General features: G+C 36.0%; 1 protein-coding gene across 1 annotated transcript; it reads left to right on the top strand.

The window, feature by feature from the left end:
- Positions 1 to 1,829: 1,829 nt before the first annotated feature.
- LOC125196090 (zinc finger CCCH domain-containing protein 43-like) lies at positions 1,830 to 6,809 on the top strand. The gene is made up of 6 exons (XM_048094457.2): positions 1,830 to 2,553; positions 2,635 to 2,700; positions 3,107 to 3,226; positions 3,618 to 3,890; positions 6,001 to 6,276; positions 6,417 to 6,809. The coding sequence occupies exons 1-6, from the start codon at positions 2,032 to 2,034 to the stop codon at positions 6,561 to 6,563; spliced, it is 1,404 nt and encodes a 467-aa protein (XP_047950414.1). The 5' UTR covers positions 1,830 to 2,031; the 3' UTR covers positions 6,564 to 6,809.
- The last annotated feature ends 11,767 nt before the right edge of the window (positions 6,810 to 18,576 follow it).

Here is an 18,576-nt window from a genome sequence, read left to right on the forward strand (position 1 = left end):
GTACTCATCCTCCGTCCACTTCCTCCGGCCAGTGGCAGCGGGCTGCGATGACTCGCCGACCGCCTTGCCCTTCCCCCTCCCCCTCGTCTTCTTCTTCGGCGCGGCCGGCGTCGCTGGAACGGGAGTATCATCGTCCCCGAGATCGATCCCCATATCATGCAATGACAGAAGGTCATCGCCAGAGAACTGCGTCTCCTCCGGGGTCGACGTGTGAGACGAAGCCGTCAAAAAATCAAGCGAGGGCCGATATACCGCGTCCCCTCCCGGTGACCCCTGCACCCCTCCGGCATCCCGGGATGCATACCGTGCGGCATCCCCCCCAGCATCCCCCCCTGCCACATCATCCCCATCATCTGCTGCAGCATCATCTGCTGCTGCAGCTGAGGCGTACCCCCCCACCTGGGCGCTGACTGCCCGCCACTCCCCTGCCTGCCGCCCGGCATCCCCCACGGCATACCCCCCGGTTCCCCCCCCATCGCCCCCCCCCCCCCGGCGTACCAGCCATCATCCCCATCATCTGATTCCAAGGGATGTTAAACCCCGGGCCCATCTGCCCCCATCCAGATCTCACAGGTACCGTGGGAGTCTGAGATCCACTCGTCGCTGGACTGGACTCGTTGTTGTGATCAATCGCTCGATGATGCTCTTGTACAGAAAGTTAGAGAGAGAGAAAACTCGTTAAAACAAGTGGTGCAAATGAAAATGAAACGAAAATCGCGTTTATATATGATTTTAAAAAAAAAAAATCGAAAATCAGTGCTGGCCGATCGGGCCTCCACAATGGCGGCTAGCCGATCGGCCAGCGCTTCGGCAAGCGACGAGCGATCGGCTAGCCCACGCCGATCCGCTCGCCGAAATCGCCCTCGCCGATTGCAATGGTTCGGCTAGCGCGACGAATCAGCTAGACGGTCGCTAGCTGACCATTGGAGATGCTCTAATTTGATGCAAACACAAATGTATTCCTGACGCAAATCGTGGACGGTGGAGAACGGACGAAAATATATAGAGTAATAAATCTGACAAATTTTTCTAACATTGAATAAATAACACACAACCTTTCTGATAATAGGAAGAGCGCAATTAAGGATTTTTCTCAAAGAATTTTTTACAGGTTTCTTAACAAAATTTGAAGAAACCTATTTTTCAAAGTATTACAGACTTCCAGTCTCCTATTAAAAGTCCTATTTTATCATTTTCATTTATTCCTTATTAAGAGTCATATTTCATTTTTTTTACCATAAATAGTAAATAGGTCTCACAATCCATCAACTTATTTTACTTACATTTTATTATAAACCTAATATATAATTTCACTGTTCCTAAAAAACAGACAATATTTAAAATGATATGAGTTTCAATACACAATTGGTAAAGTAAAAGATAAACAGAAAGAAAAAGTGATTGAAATATTATTAGTGAAGAATGAGATCTACTTTAATAGAGAGTAAAAAAATTTCGTAAATGAAATTAGTTTATTTTTAAGGAACATCCAAAATGACAAGTATGGTCTATTTTTAAGAAAATAATGAGTATATAAGCGAAATTCATATTCTCTGACTTATTTAACTTACTTTTCATTATATTTTCATTATATTTACTAAAATATGTGCTGAAATTAAATAGAACGGAGAAATTATATAGTTCTAAAAATATACACACCACACATGCCTATTTTTATTTGTGAAAAAGAGGAATACATAAAGTAATCATAATAAATTCATAATCCTCTAATTTGGATATGCTTTATTTTAGTGTATTTTTATTACATCCATAAACCCAGAAAAGTGTAAAAATTAAAAAGATTATTTTCCAGTTAAAGTACAATGCGAAAGGCATAGCCTATGTGTGTAGAGAGAGAAAAAAGTGGCATATCGTGTCTCTTCCATTCAGCTCCCCAGACAGTAAATACCCAGGGAGGATCACACAATCCACTCCGTTCTTTTACTTTTTCGAGCAATCCAGCAGTAAAACTGGTGCGACGCCCATTTTGATCTAGGGTTTAATTTGGGCTTGACATGCTGAGGGGCCACCATGGCTGAATCATCATCACCAACCTCTGAAAAACCCCCAATCGAGAAGGTAGGGTTAGGGTTTTTGCTCCAAGACACGCCTCCGATCAAACCCGCGATCCACCAGCCCGAAAATGCCCCTGGTGAAGGGAGTGATACGCCGACGTCGGTAGTGACCCTCGATGAAGAGACGGAATTTCGAAATGCTATTGAGAGAGACTTGTGCGAGCTTACTATCCGGCAGGCCCACATCGAGAGCATAGATGAGGAGATATGGGATGACGTGGGAACTCAAAAGGATTCGGAGAGCCTTGAAGATGAAAATGAGATTGATGAAGGGGATGAGGATAAGGAGGGTAGTGAAGCTATTAATTATAGTGATGGAGCGTCGAAATTGGGGAAATTTAATCAGAACAATAGCACTAGGAGGGTTAACTATCCCATGAGACCTGATGCAGAGGATTGCTCCTATTACATGAAATTTGGATCATGTAAATTTGGGTTGAATTGCAAGTATAATCACCCTCCTAGGAGAAAGAATCAGGTCTATTTGCGTAGACTAAAATATGCCAAATAATGTTTATTGTCACTAGTTTGAATCGCATATAATGTTTGCTTTTTGCAGAATGTTAAGGAGAGAACAAATTACAGGGAAGAGAACTCAGAGAGGGGAGGGCAGACTGAATGCAAGGTTATTAATGTTTTTCTTTTTCTTCATCCTTTTGTGAGAAACGTCCATATAGTATTTTCTTAACAAGGGGATGTGATCTCAATTCTTGCATGTAAATTTTATTTCACTAATATCACTCCTGATAACTTCTTGCTAATTGGACACTAGAAATAGTGTGAGTCTTAATAGTTAAATTGTTTCATCTTGCTACCAAGTAAAAGCTCTTCTTCGAATAATATTCTGCATCAGGTTTGGTTTACTTATAATCGAACAGTATTTTTTCTCTTAGCCATGCTCTATCTCTACCTATATCCTTTCTTGATGCACGAGACATAATATTCTTCTGATACATAAACTATTTTCTTCCACTTCACATACAGGTTGAGTTTTTCCTTTCATTTTGTTATATAACTTGTGTGTAATGCAGTATTATCTGACATCAGCGGGGTGCAAATATGGAAAGGACTGTAAATACTCTCATGGTTCAGACAGAAGGTCTGCAGGCCCAATGCCAGAGTGCAACTTCTTAGGGTTGCCAATTCGAATTGTATGCTCTTCTGCAGAATTTTAAGTTCTCTTCATGTATATTTTGATTTGTTCCCTTGATCTAGGCTTTGGTTTGATTTATGTTGTAAATTCGTTACTCCCGAATTAAAGGAATTAGTAGCATTTGATCGGCTCCAAACGTATGTTCAGAATCAATAGGGAATGCAGCTATTTAAAGTTGTGAATGTTGAGTTTCAAAACAATAGGAACTTTAAAATTTGGAATTGCAATTCAGCTAGCTACTAATTCCAATTAGCTAAACTTGGAAACGAAATTGACTGTCACATCTGGTCGTGATGCTATGGAGAACTTTTAAAGAATATAAAAAACAAAGTTCGACTAGTTTCTTTTGGCTCAACTCTGTCTGATTGTAATAATAATCTTCATCACAGGGAGAAAAAGAGTGTCCCTACTACATGCGCACCGGTTCTTGCAAGTACGGATTGAATTGCAGATTTCATCATCCTGAACCAGTCACTGTTGGTGGTGATTCCACTTCTGGATATGTAAATGGGGGTTCTTTTCCATCACAGTTTGTTTCCTCATCATCTCCGACTTCATGGTCTTCACCGAGATCATTTAATGATACTTCTCCATTCGTACCCGCCATGTTTCCACCTTCCCAAGGTGCTCCTACTTCAAACCAAGAATGGAACGGGTATCAGGTATTTTGCTTATCATGTTACTGTATGGTTTGGTATTCTGGTATACGCTTCTATTTTCTTTAACATTTTGCAGATACTGTTTTATGATATGATGATGTCCACCTAGTACTTTTGTTGTTATGAAGTGTAAAACTCTCTGTTTCTGTGTGTCAGAACGTATTCTTTAAACTCAGTAATTGATCCTTATTTTCATTAATCAAGTGTTACATGGTTCTTAACAGACCCCATTGATTTCTAAAAAAAGCCTGTTTGCTTGGATAGTCGAAGTCACGCATGAAATATTATTGTTGATCTTTGGTTAAATTGCTGGAAACATTCGAGGTAGGTCATAGGTGGGAGTCGGATAGATTCCACCACCTCAATTTGATTTTCCCCGATGCTACCTAGTTCTAGTAAATAGGGTATTCTTCCTTATCGTCCAATCAAATTTATAGGAGAACGGTTAGGGGATACAGTAAGGAGTTAAGTTCCAAATGTCCAAACTTTTCTGATGCCCTTTTTGTAAGCTATAATTTGTGTAAAAGTTATGAATTTATTATGTTGCTTTCCTCGCCTATTATGCATATGATAGTTGATCTATATTTGTACTTATTTCATGTCTTAGACTTAACGCTCTCAAAAGAGTAGCTTCACTTAACTCTTAAAAGGGCCTTGTTGCTGTATTGAGCAGAGTAGAGATTGTCAAGAAAAAAAGTCCAAGCTATGCTATTCATGGAATCTTGAAATCATATTGCTAAACATGGAAACGAGAGTTTCAGTTTGACTTGATCTGGTTTGCTTAGTTAGTTTCATGGTTTGTCTCAATTTAGTACTCCCTCGGTCCCATAAGAGTATGCACTTTTTGGTTGGAGTATGTTTTAAGAATTAAGTGTACAAAAGTAACATAATGTGCTCAAAGTGAAATTATTAAATAACCTGACAGTCCACTGGAAAGTAGACTTAGTAAACAAATAACTAGAAGTCCAGAATCGATGTCCATAGGTTTCGTGATTTTGGTTTACCGTTGATCTATAACTGTATGCAATATTTCTTGACGTAAAACAACAATGTCAAGTACACAGTTAGGTTAGTAGAATATAGTTGATATACTCAGCCAAATTAGCTCACAAGTGATTCTTCCTAGAGTCTCTGGAAATAGGAGTAAAATAGGGAAAAACAAAGGAATAATATGTTTAGGAGCAGTTTCGTAGGAAAGATAATAAACAAAACATGATAAGGACACATTTTAGGTCAGTTTTGGTCATATAACTCCAAATGAGTTATCTACCCTACAAAACTGCTCTTATTATATACTCCCTCCGTTCCACGGTAGTGGAGGTGTTTCTTTTCGGCACGCAATTTAAGAAAAATTGTGTTAAGTGAGTTTAAGGAAAGGAAGAATAAAGTAAGGTAGAGAGATGAAGAGAGAATAAAGTATGAGAGAGTAAAGTAAGTGAGAAGAAATGTGTTGACTTTAACTAAAAAGAGACATGACTCCACTACTGTGGAAAGTACCAAAATGGCAAAATGACTCCACTGCTATGGAACGAAGGGAGTACAATTTGGTGGAGATACAGTTCTCGTGTGGATTAGAATTCTCTGAAGTTCTTATTGGTGAAGTCTTTATAGTCTAGTTGTCTTTCACGTCCTCCTTAATTGCTGAGCTCATGCCCATTCCAAGGTTGATGTATGAGTTTGAAATATAAGCACCATGTCAGCTTTCTTTATTTTAATTTCTTTTTCTGTCACCTGGATTTCAGTGAAAATTTCTATTCTGGAAGATGTGAAAATGATCGTACGTGAAGAGTTTACTTCACAATTAGGTGAAATATTGAAGTAGTAGTATTTGTCAGTGTAAAACAGAGGGCCGTTTGTTAGATAAAATGTTTTCCAGTGATTTTATCAATTGCCATGCATGTAACATCATATAATATTAGGTCATACTATGTGTTGTCTCTCCTAATCTCTGCTTTGAAGGAAAATAAGGATCATTGGCCGACTGATAGTTTTCATATGTTGTGATTGTATTGTGTTGTGGTGGTTTAATTTGAAGTTTAATGGCATATCTTGAATATAGCCTCTTTAGCTCTGTTGTCTTATCTGCCTCCTTTTCCTTTTTGACTTGTTTGAGGCGGCAACCTACTCCGCATCTGAGGGCCTACCAACACCCCCAGCCTTTGCCATGAACAATCTACCAGCTGAGATAAACTTCCCCATGCATCGTCAGCCTGATATTCTAATCGAGGAATATCCAGAACGTCCTGGTGAACCAGAATGCAGTTTCTTCCTAAAAACTGGCGACTGCAAATTCAGGTCAAATTGCAAATTTAATCATCCCAAAAATCGTGGGTTCAAGGGAAAACCAAACACATACACGCTCAGCGACAAAGGCTTGCCACTTAGACCTGTAAGATTGTTTATTTTATTTCTCAATGCATGCGTACACACTCATAGATATGTTGCCTTTACAATGTCCGTAAACGTTCTTTGTTGAATGGAATCTGGACGAATACTCTTGAGTTTTGATTGTAATTTTTGACAATGCAGGATCAGCCCATCTGCACGCACTATCACCGCTACGGCATATGCAAGTACGGACCAGGTTGTAAATACGATCACCCATCAAACTATGCCATCTTGCCGACCCCCTTTGATCAGCCGGGTGTAATGCTGGGGAGAGGAAATGAAAGCTGATTTATAAGCTTAGAAGCTTGAGCTGAGCCTAACTTAGAAAACTCTCAAGTGTTTTTGTAAGGTCTTATTTAATTGCCCGTTTGAAGTTAAGCAGAGTTTAAACTTTGGACATGCAACTTGTGCTTGACTCTGTTAGTACCTAAATACTACAGTTTTGTTGTGACCAACAACACTTGCATATTTAATTAAAGATGGTTTGGCCTGAATTCAAAATCAGAAAAAAAAGTTGCTGAAAGTTGAAAGTAAGATTTCGTTTTGTCCCCTAATTTACTTTATAGCCCGGATATGTGGGATGATTTAAATTTGGGGTGGGGATCCTCGGCTGTGCATTTTTCTACAGCATCACACAGGATTAAAAATATTAAATAAATGAAATAAAATAAATACATATTCTGTATTATTTTATTGTTATATTAAAAACAGCAGAGTGCTATGCAAAATTGCACGACAAAGGATCCCCATCCGTGCGATACAATACGAACTGAAAAGGGGGAACTTCAATGTCGCGTTCCCAGCAACTTAGATGGGATTATTTTCAATTGATTGAGATAAATGAAAATAGTATGTTAATCTTTCGGTTGTTAAAATTGTATAGAATTTTGGAATATCTCAAGACATTTGATCATTTCTATCATTTTTAGCTAATTTTGTTTGATTTATATCCATTGAATTGAATGAATACGTTTGGAAAAAGGCTTAATAATAACGACATAACTCAGTCGTATTTACCACCACTACAAAATAAACAGAGTTTACCGAGCACATTGGTGCTCGGTATAGGGCCAAAAGTGCTCGGAGAATTGGGAAATACCGAGCACTTTCCGAGCAATTCAAGTGCTCGCCAAACTGGTCAACTCGATCATTCCAAGCACCTTGTTGTGCTCGGAATACAGGGCCAAATTTGCGTGTGCTCGGAAATTCGCGAGTACCTCTATGTGCTCGAAAATTCGCGAGTACCTCCATGTGCTCGGAAATTCCGATTGCATGCACATATGCTCGGAATTTTCGAGCTGATAGCTTGAAACATATCCAAGCACATATAAGTGCTCGGAACAGGTTAATTTGTTTGTTTTTTAAATTTATTATTTATTTATTTAAAAATTAATAAAAAAGCAAAATAATTTAATGAATAAATGAAGAAAACAAAATTCAAATAAAATAAAATTAAATAAAATAGTTTTACAATTGCTTTATCATACTATTCCTCCTACACCATTAAGCTAATTTGAATCCGCTCGCAGTTATCCAATCTGCAAGTTGTATGAGTTTGCGGCCCCATTCATCCTCCATAGGTACATCTTCAGTTAATTGCCTCACTCTTCAATGTTATTCATTGTTGTATGTTTTCACTTTAGATTATCCAGTGAGAATCCTAGTCCAACATCTCTAAAATACCATGTATTAGAGAATCATCGGAGGGTGGAGTAGAGTGTCATATCGATGCTCCTTAAGAAATCTACACAATAGACAAAACATTAACATAGATATGAAAAAAGGTACATATTCCTGCTGGAATTGAATGCAAACAAAGATGACATACTAAACGGATGAAGACAACAATCACCTATTATCTCCATGCATCATCAACTTGGAGAAACATATGATTTGACACAAACTTATCATCAAAATCAAGAAAATTTCCACCAGAAGATAGAAAAAGGAAAAGAAATTAAACTGAAAATCAGTTTAGACTATACCTGACAATAGAAAAGTCAGAAGAACTAGCTCGGGCAACCCGATTTCAACACATGTGGCAACCTGAACAAGCAAGGGAAGAGGGATTGGTTGACTCTCTTTTCGTACGCACTCTTCGTTCTCTTTAAAGCGTAGGTATGTATCGTTGCGAACTGCTCAAGTTGGGCAATCGGCCTAATCTGGCCAGCCTATTTCTGCCTGTTTACCTGCATGATGCTGGTGAGTGATACGGTCAAAGCTCAAGCTGATCAAGCTGAGTGACTCCGACTAGAGTGAGAAGAAGGGGAGAGCTAAAAGGAGGGCGATCGAACAAAAACCTTAACCCACTAATACTACTAACTAGTATAGGGAAGTAAGGATTGATAACACAGAGATGAGGCGTTGGACATTTGTTTGTGCGACACGGCTTGGGGCTTGGTTGCTGCCACGCTTTACTTTGGGGTGGGTTAAGTTTAACTACTGGGTTTGGAAAGAAAGACTAAACTGAACAACTAACTAAGCTAACCTATTTAATCAACTGAACAAACATTACTATAAAAGGACAAACAGAATAAACGGGATTGTCAGTCCCCTGCAAAATGTACGAAAAAATAAAATAACTTTAACAAAATCATCTTCTTCAACAAATCAGCAGAGAAAAACAGAGCAACTAACAGATCTGAAAAGCTAAAGAAGACGAAACGTCAGAAAACACATAAAACTTAAATTACTCCTACGATCTAAACTACGACAACGTAAAAACAAGAACTATGACATTTTCATGCAGAAACGGAAAATAAACACCTAGATCTAAACAGAGCAAGACGACTCAAACATGAAACATCAAATCTAAGCTAAGACTCAACATAAAACACAAAAGCGAAACAGATCTAAAACATAAGACAGTAAACAAAACATGAAGCTAAGAAATGAAAACGGAAATTCTGATTAAACTAAAAAAGAACATCAAATAGTCGATTACAACAAAGGAAAAACAGGAACTAAGCTAACAAAGCAGTAAATTGTTTCATCACCCCTTCTCGGAGTGGATTACATAACGGAAATGGAAATGTGCAGGAAAACGAACAGTAAACAGCAAACTACCAGCTAACTAGACGGAACCAATTGTGTGCAGCAAATCGAGAGCAATGAATTGAAAGGAGACTTTGATTTCAACCCTGGGAGAGAACTGAAATCCTACTTACTCTAAGAAGATGGATGAGAACCCCCTCTAAACTACAATGCAGAAATGAAATTGGGGGAACTCCCTTTTCTTGGTGTGTTGGGCTTCTTTATATAGGGAAACGTAGGGCTCTGATCCCTACGGTACCACCTTCCTGAAATGACGTCCCTGCCCTTCACACCCTTGAGTGAAGTTTCTTAATCTTCTCTTCAGTGCATAATCTGGCTGGCTCCGGTAGATATTTGATTTGATCGGCTCAATGCCGCCCTTTTTCTCCTCCTTTCCTCGACTTTTGCTTTCACCTTCTTGAATTGTGCGATCTTCGGTTTGTGGCGAAATTTACACACACCTGGCTAAAAAAGGATCGTTAGTTCACTGATTTAAGTGCAGTTTTACTATAGAACACATGCATGAAACGAGCCTCATCAGGGATCAGAGCACAATGGTTTGAGAAATGGAGAGGAAAAGCTAGCTTCTAGAAGAGATCTTGGCATATGCAAAAATGTTGGTTCAAGAGCTTCTTGGCTAGTTCGAGACATGAAATGGGGACTAGCTCTGTATCCAAGACCTAAAGGTGCATTAGCTCTGTATGAAATGAAAAACACTCTGTATAAAATGAGAAAAACACATTTAGAATTGGAGGAAGTGCATACCCGAATGAGTTTTGTTTGATAGTTAGCAACTCAACGTCCTGCTACATAAAGTTCATAAGCAATTTCCTATATTTGACACATTTACAATGTTTTAAATCATTTCTGTTGTTGAATAATTATTAAATTTTTTTTTGTATATTTCCGAGTACATTGTTAGAGTTTGTATACTAGAAATCACGTTTCGAGTGATTGAATACTGTAAAACTCTTATTTTATTTTCCAAGGAATAAAACAGATTATTTTTGTCGTAATGTTGTTATGTTTTACATTTAATGGATGTTAATTGCATGTTTAAATGTATGAGTTAACTTAACAAAGTCTAAGTCTTTGTTTTAGTAGACCGGTTGTGGGCGGCGCCCACTTTAAGGTAACACGGTCAGTCCTAAACAAAGAAAAAGAAGAATTTCACAACCTAGATGGAATTAGACTATCCATCGTGAAAGGTTGCAATGTCGGTCCGCATATTTCTAAGCCTTACTGAAATAAAATGACATTGGTGTGGTATAGCACTGAACGGATCTAACAGCAAGACTTGTCCTTAGGCTATCTACTAGGGGTGGCAAAATGGGTAGCGGGTAATGGGTAATTCCCATCTCGACCCGCTACCCGCCGGGTATTGGGTACCCACTACCCGACGATAACGGGAAACGGGGCGGGATCGGGTAATGCGTTTTAGAGTTTTACGGGTAGCGGGTATACCCACTACCCGCGCGGGTATACCCGTTAGTCCCGATTATACCCGTTATTATTAGTATTAGTCATATTCCATCTTTTAATACTCCCTCTGTTCCATATTAATAGACGTGTTTCAAATAGTTAAAGTGGAGAAAAAAAAAGTAAATAGTTAAATAATAATAGCCTTATAAGCACTCATTTTAAAAAATTAAAAATATATAGTTAGAATGGAGGAAAAATAAAGTAAGAGAGATAATAATGTAGAGAATAGTATTTCTATTATTATTTTTCCAAAATGAGTGAGAAAATGAAATGCCTCTATTAATGTGGAACAATGGAAGTACTTTATCTAAGAGTTCTTTTGAAACATTTATATATTCCAAAGAACATACAATTGAAAACTCACCGAACTAGCTATAGAGTGTTCCCTAACTTTTATTCTCAATCTATTCAATGTTTACCATCGATATTAATAAAGTAAATTAGGGAACATTGACGGTTGTTATGGTTTTCAAATTTTTTATTAGGATTTCGGGTCGGGTACGGGTACCCGCAATGTCGGGTACGGGATACCCGACACGGGTATCGGGTAATCCCGGTATGTCGTGGGGCGGGTATCGGGACAACAATTTGGCTAGAATCGGGTACGGATACCCGCGGGTAACCCGTTCCGCCACCCCTACTATCTACTGAAAGACGAGGTCTTGATAAATATTTGTTTCTTAATCAATGTAGGTTAGCATTGAGCATACGGTATTGATTATGCATTACTTTGACTTATCAAATGGTGCGGGTTTTTCGTAACCCAATAAACCTGATATATTGGGTAGTGGTGATTAATATCTAGCGGTGCTAGGATTGCTATTATATTGAATCGTGCGCGAGGTGAGTCTCGTTTGATAATGTCCCCAAGAGGAGCGCGAAACAAGACTTTATTATTCGGAACCTAGCTAGTTGGAGTTTAATTACTCTATGAATAATAAATAAGCGTTTCATGCTAAGTCCACTCTTGGAATTAATAAGATATTAATTAATTAAGTCCATAGGAGACATTAATTAATTAATGGATATTTTAATCTTAAGCGCGGGAAATGAAAGATAAAACGGAAACCCGGATTACTTATAATTTCGGATTTGGATGGGGAGAGTTCAATATTACTTCTATAGTGGCTGCTCGTAATATTCCAATTAAGCTTATATTAAATTGTGGGTTCAATTTAATTAGTAAAAAGTAAATTGGATGAGCCCATATCCAAAACCTTCCATAGATCCCTGTCTGGGCCCAAAAGGAACTTAATATAAATAGGAGAATAAAGGAGACAAAATAATCACAATTTTATTCTTAAAATTTTCGAAAATTTTGCCCCCCTCATATTGAGCTGGTCGAATTTCCTTCTCCTCCGTGGAGTAGTTTTTCTGTCTCTTTTATTTAAGTCCTAGTATTCGGTGAGATCAGCCCACACTGATATTGGAGTACAGTTCGGGAACCAGAGAGAAGATCTGTGGTCTAATATTCAAAGCATCACGTGGAGAAGTCACTAGCCATCATCAATTATTTGAAGAATTAATAAGGTATTATTTCTGCTCCGTAGAAAAGCATGTTTTAGGTTTCAATTGCACTTAAAGCATGATTAATTCAAGTTATGAGCATGATACAAGTAAGAATTACGCGAATAGATTTTGTCTAAATAATTTGCTAAATAGATCCGATTTTTATGTGATTATAATGAATGCACGCTTCAGGTGCCAGTTCCTTCATATATGGTACTCGGCATTTTCCGAGCACATAAGTGGTGCTCGGCGTTTCTTAAAAATATAATACTAGCATATTATATGTTTAAAATAAAATTTAATATTTTCATAGATATTTATGGTGAAGGATCCATATGCAAATTTTCCGAGATATTTTCTTACTTCAAAATATTGATATGTAATATTATAATGTTTTATATTCGTCTTGTTGTTGAATAATTATTCATTTTTTTTTATTTCCGAGCACATATATGGTACTCAGCATTTTCCGAGCACATATGTGGTGCTCGGCATTTCTTAAAAGTATAATACTAGCATATTATATGTTTAAAATAAATTTTAATATTTTCATACTCATTTATGGTGAAGGATCCATATGCAAATTTTTCGATATATTTTCTTACATCAAAATATTGATATGTAATATTTATAATGTTTTATATTCATCTTGTTGTTGAATAATTATTGATTTTTTATTTCCGAGCACATATATGGTACTCGGCATTTTCCGAGCACTTATTGTGGTGCTCGGCATTTCATAAAAATATAATACTAGCATATTATATGTTTAAAATAAATTTTAATATTTTCATACTCATTTATGGTGAAGGATCCATATGCAAATTTTTCGAGATATTTTATTACTTCAAAATATTTATATGTAATATTTATAAAGTTTTATATTCTTCTTGTTGTTGAATAATTATTGATTATTTTTTTTGTATATTTCCGAGCACATATATGGTACTCGGCATTTTCCGTGCACACATGTGGTGCTCGGCAGTGCTTAAAAATATTGATATTATATGTTTAAAATAAATTTTTATATTTTCATACACATTTATGGTGAAGGAATGCAAATTTTACGAGATATTGCATTGCTTCGTAATATTGATATGTAATATTGACGTGTTTTAAATTCTTGTTGTAGTTAACTAAGTGGAAAATGTTTATATCCATGAATAATTTCTACTTATTTTAATATATCCCGAGCACATCTTTTGTGCTCGCCATTCTCCGAGCACATATATGGTGCTTGCCATTGTTGATTGATTGCAAGGCCGAGCACGTTGACCTGCTCCGAAATTGCTCGGAGTTAACACTCTCGTTTCTGATATTGCCGAGCACCTTCAATTGTGCTCGGTATGTTGCCGAGCATAGTTGAAGGTGCTCGCTATTTTCTGAGCACATTTAACTGTGCTTGGTAACTGTCATTACAACAAATATATTATATAAGGATACAAAATTAAGGACGCAATTGTTTGCGTTAGGAATTTTTTTAAAATAATCAAAATTTAAGACGCAAAAATAAGTGTCCTTAAATTAGAGACGCATTTAATAGATGCGTTTCTAATTGTTTCAAGACGCATCAGTACATGTGTCTCTGAATTATGGACATAATAAATAAATGTGTTTTTAATAGTTTAAGTTGGGGAACATTAAATAGAGGAGTACTATATCTATAATCGAAGGCACATTAAATAAATATATCTAAGTGATTAATAGTACTTCTCTATAGAACCTTTTATTGTAATGGGACTCCGAAAATTTTAACTATCTTCGTAACGATATTGGATATTTTTAATAATAAGTTATTTTATAAATCTATAACATTTATTGAATGTTATGTAACAAATTGCTATAAAATGGTATCATTAATAGTTAATGGTTTGTTGGTGATTAAAGGTAATACACTTCCAACATCCAAAATAATTTGATAAATAAATCGGGTATTACACAAAATTAATTGCACAGTTAAACAAATCAATAAATTTAGGACGCTAATGTCGTTGCGTCGTTAATTGCAAAGCTAAACAAATCAATAAAGCAATTCATTATGTTAAGACAATATTAAAGAGTTCTTGGTTAAGAATAAAAATTGTAATTCACATTAATGAATTCAGTCATATGTTAAGGCAAAAAATACCAAAATTTTAAATTGCACAAAAATAAAGTAAAATACACACCATAAAAAAATAACTAATTTCATCACAACAAAATACAACTAACTTGCTAAGTGGAATAGACTTGAGCTTAACAGGGGTCAAAATAGATAAAAGAATACCTATCCTAGTATAATTGTGGGCTGGATTAATCGGACCTCAAGTTGATTGGGTTTTGAGCCGGGCTAGAATGAACCAACCTACTTAACAATTCTTCATTCTATCACTTAACCATTCTTATCCATCATATAAGGATGGTTAGTACTCTCTCCGTTCCCTCATAATAAGATAGACTAAGTAAGAATTTTTTTTTACTATAAATAAAAATGATTTAACTATAAAAGAACTTCTCAAAATAAAAAAATGACTTAACTATAATGGAATAGAGAAAGTATTAAAGAAAAGGAGTTCCTCGGACTTTAAAATAGTTGACTGACTACACTAAAAAATACTAGGAGTAATTAGTAGAAGATGCAAGTGACATGTTAACTTTTAAAAGATTACTAAACTAAAGTGTTGTATAAAAATAGCAGTAACTTTTCATCCCAATTTAGCTAAAGTACTTATTTATCTCTTCTTAATCTTTATTATCATAACTTATAAACATAAGCAACTCTATTTATGTTATCAATTGATCGCATTATTTTCCGTCCTCTTCCTTCGGTTGCACGATTGCATCGTTAGTTGATCCATCTCTATCAAAGGAGTCGAATCAAGATCACAGGCTTGGCTTTTGTGGTGTCGAAAAATAAAGCTTATTTGATCATATTTTATTTATTAAAGATCAACAATTCCATAGAAGATAATTAGTTTAAAAGTATATACTGTATAAGGGTAGAAAAAAGAATAAATATTTTAATTCACAGTACAATTTTTTTGCCTAATACTCCACTTCTTATTTAAGAGTAAAGGCCAAAACTGGTCCATATGCCTATTTTATGATTTTGGTCCTAAACATTATCTTTTGAATTTTTTGGTCCTATATATTTCAAATTGGATCACAATTGGTCCTCCGTTAACAATTCCGTTAATTTTATGACGGTCAACGGGTTTAACCCAATTTTGACCAACTTAAGCTCTTAATTGTGATTTTTAACTCACTAATTATATACTTAATTATTTTAATGAACTAGTATTACTCCCGTGCTATGCACGGACTAAGAGATTTTCAAAAGATTGATAATTTTTATATGATTGAAACACAATTATAAACAATATCATTATGTATGAAAATCATAAACAAAAAATCGTAGCAAATAATAACAATGAACAAAATGAGTAAAATGTAAGTTATATGAGAATTAAAATTATTTACAAATTAATATTGAAACAAAGTAATAAACTTGAAATTATTAATACAAAATATAATATTCAAACATTAACAATGTATTTATTCCGTAAATTTCATTGTTTTAAATTTGTAATCATTTCTAAAACCTTCTCTGTGGCAACCGAGATGCTGCAAAACCACCAAAGCTAGCATATGTTGTTTTCTGGCCCACCTAATCGTTGTGTATATAATAACAATGAATAAAATGAGTAATAAAATTGAGAATTAAAAATATATACAAATAAATATTAAAAGATATTAATAGACTTGAAATAATTAATCACAAAAATGATTAAAAAAACATGTTAGAAAATATTGTTGAAATTCAAGGATGCAAGGATCATCAAATAGAAAAAGAGATCTCTACTCACTTAGTAAACTAAATACTCCCTCCGTCCCGAAGTATTAGACTCACTTCTTTTGGGCACATGATTTAAGGAAGTGATATTTAAATAATTAAAGTGGAGAGAGTAAAGTATGAGAGAGGGAAAAAGTAAGAGAGAGAAGAGAGAAAAAAGTAGGTGGAGAATAAAATAAGATAGATGTTTTTTGCTAAAAAAGGAAATGAGTCTAATATGTTGGGACATCCCAAAAAGGAAAGTTGGTCTAATACCTTAGGACGGAAGGAGTACAAATCAAATTAAATACATAGTATTAGCTTTAAAATTACAAAACAACTACAATTGAAATTAAACACGTCACTGCGTTCATTTCACAAATTAAATGGAGTCATGGACCATGACATCGTTGTTATGAAACACACAGAATTCCAAATGACAATAATAAAAATAGATGTTATCAACCATGTCACTGCAAAGAAACTAGTACTTCAAAATTATAGTACTATAAAAGTAGAAACCAAAATATCATAGGCTTAAAATGCATGCTGCGAAGTGCTAAGGCGACAGCCATTTCACAAATCAAATGATTCGCCATCAGTGGCTCTAGGCTGAGAACACTGGACCTTCCTCAACACCCCTTATCGCCGGTTTGCCGGAGAAAAATCATCCCTTCGGTTCTTTCTCTCCCAACAAAATCCAAACAAAATTCATTTATATGCTAAAATATTGGAGTATATATTTTAATTTACACATTTTGCTAACCTCACACTCACTCACGTTTAAGTTATATATTTTTAATTCGTTTAAATTACATCCACTCACTTACATTTAAATGGTAGGAACTATATTTTTCAGTATACGTGGAAGCATTCCTATAATTACCACAAACCAAGTATTAAAAGAAACAAAATCTAGTCATATATGCTAAAATATTGGAGTATATATTTTAATTCAAACGCTAACCTCCCACTCACTCACATTTAAATTATATATTTTTAATTTGTTTAAATATCTATTTTAAATAATCATTTCCCTAAATACCCTCAAAACTCCCGATTATCATTTAACATATAAATTAAATAATATTAAAAAGTTAAATTATCACAATTCACCTCCCCTCTCCAATTCCCTCCCGCCCCCAAAACCCCTCTCCCAATCCACCATCTCCGAATTCGTCCACAACTCCCTCGCCCTCTCCGCCTGGAAAACCACCGGATACTCCACTTGGTCGCTCCGCGTCAACCCAAGCAGCGGCAGTTTGCACCCCACCGAGGCTTACGTCGTCTCCCCACCTGCAAGGAGCACGCGCTTGAGCTCAGGGCTCTAATCCCTCATGAATTTTTCTCCCTGCTGCCGAAAAATTCATTCTTGATCGGGTTCGCGTCGGTATTTTGGCGGGACAGCGTGGAAGTACGGGAAGAGGGCGTTTAGGTACTGCAATCACGACGTGGGGCACGCGGTGGCCATGGCCGCCGCCGGGTTCGGGTGGGGTGTTAGGGTTTTAGATGGATTAGGGCATGAGGAGCTGGAGAGATTGATGGGGTTGGGGGTTTTCCCCAAATTCCACATTCCGAGTAGGCCGGTGAAGGGGAGGATGCCCAAGCTCGAATTCCAAGCATCCTGATGTACTAAAATAATTAAGGATATAATTAGTCAGTTAAATATCATTTAAGAGCTTAAGTCTGTTAAAATTGGGCTAAACTCATTGACCGTTATAAAATTAATGGAACTGATAACGGAAGACCAATTGTGATAAGATTTGAAATGTACAAAACCAAAAAATTCAAAAAATAATATTTAGGACGAAAATCGTAAAATAGACATATGTTCAGAATCAATTTTGACATTTACTCTTTATCTAAACATTATACTCCCTCCGTCCCCTATTAGGAGTCACTCTTTGACCGGACACGGGTTTTAAAAAATGTAAAGAAAAGTTGGTTGAAAAAGTTAGTGGAATGTGAGACCCATTTTTTTATATTGATTTTATAATAAAATGTGAGTGAATTGAGTTAGTGGAACGTGAGACCTACTTACTATTTATGGTAAAAATGAAATGTGACTCTTAATTGGGGACGGACCAAAATGGAAAAGTGTGACTCTTAATGGAGACGGAGGAAGTAATTGGGAAAATTTTTTAGAAAGTAACTCGACGAATATATCAATACATGTCTATGAATTTGTAAGTGAATCTATACAAAATTATCTAGTCTAACTTTTTTAGTCCCACAAAATAAAGCTACAAATATCAGTATTTCATAATCTAGTGTCTAAAGTTTCTAGTCCAACAAAATAAAACCATTTCATATTACCCTCCATCCCGGCTAAGATGAACATTTTTTAGTCGGCACGGGATTTTAGAAGTGATTGATTAAAAGTGTTTAATTGGAGAGAGAAAAAGTAAGTGTAAGTATTAAAGTAGAGAGATAAAGAAAGATAAATGTTTTAATAGGAATAAGAAA

This window comes from Salvia hispanica, chromosome 4, assembly GCF_029641045.1.
Source record: "Salvia hispanica isolate PSC_SH4W2 chromosome 4, Shi_PSC_v1, whole genome shotgun sequence".
Lineage (NCBI taxonomy): Eukaryota > Viridiplantae > Streptophyta > Magnoliopsida > Lamiales > Lamiaceae > Salvia > Salvia hispanica.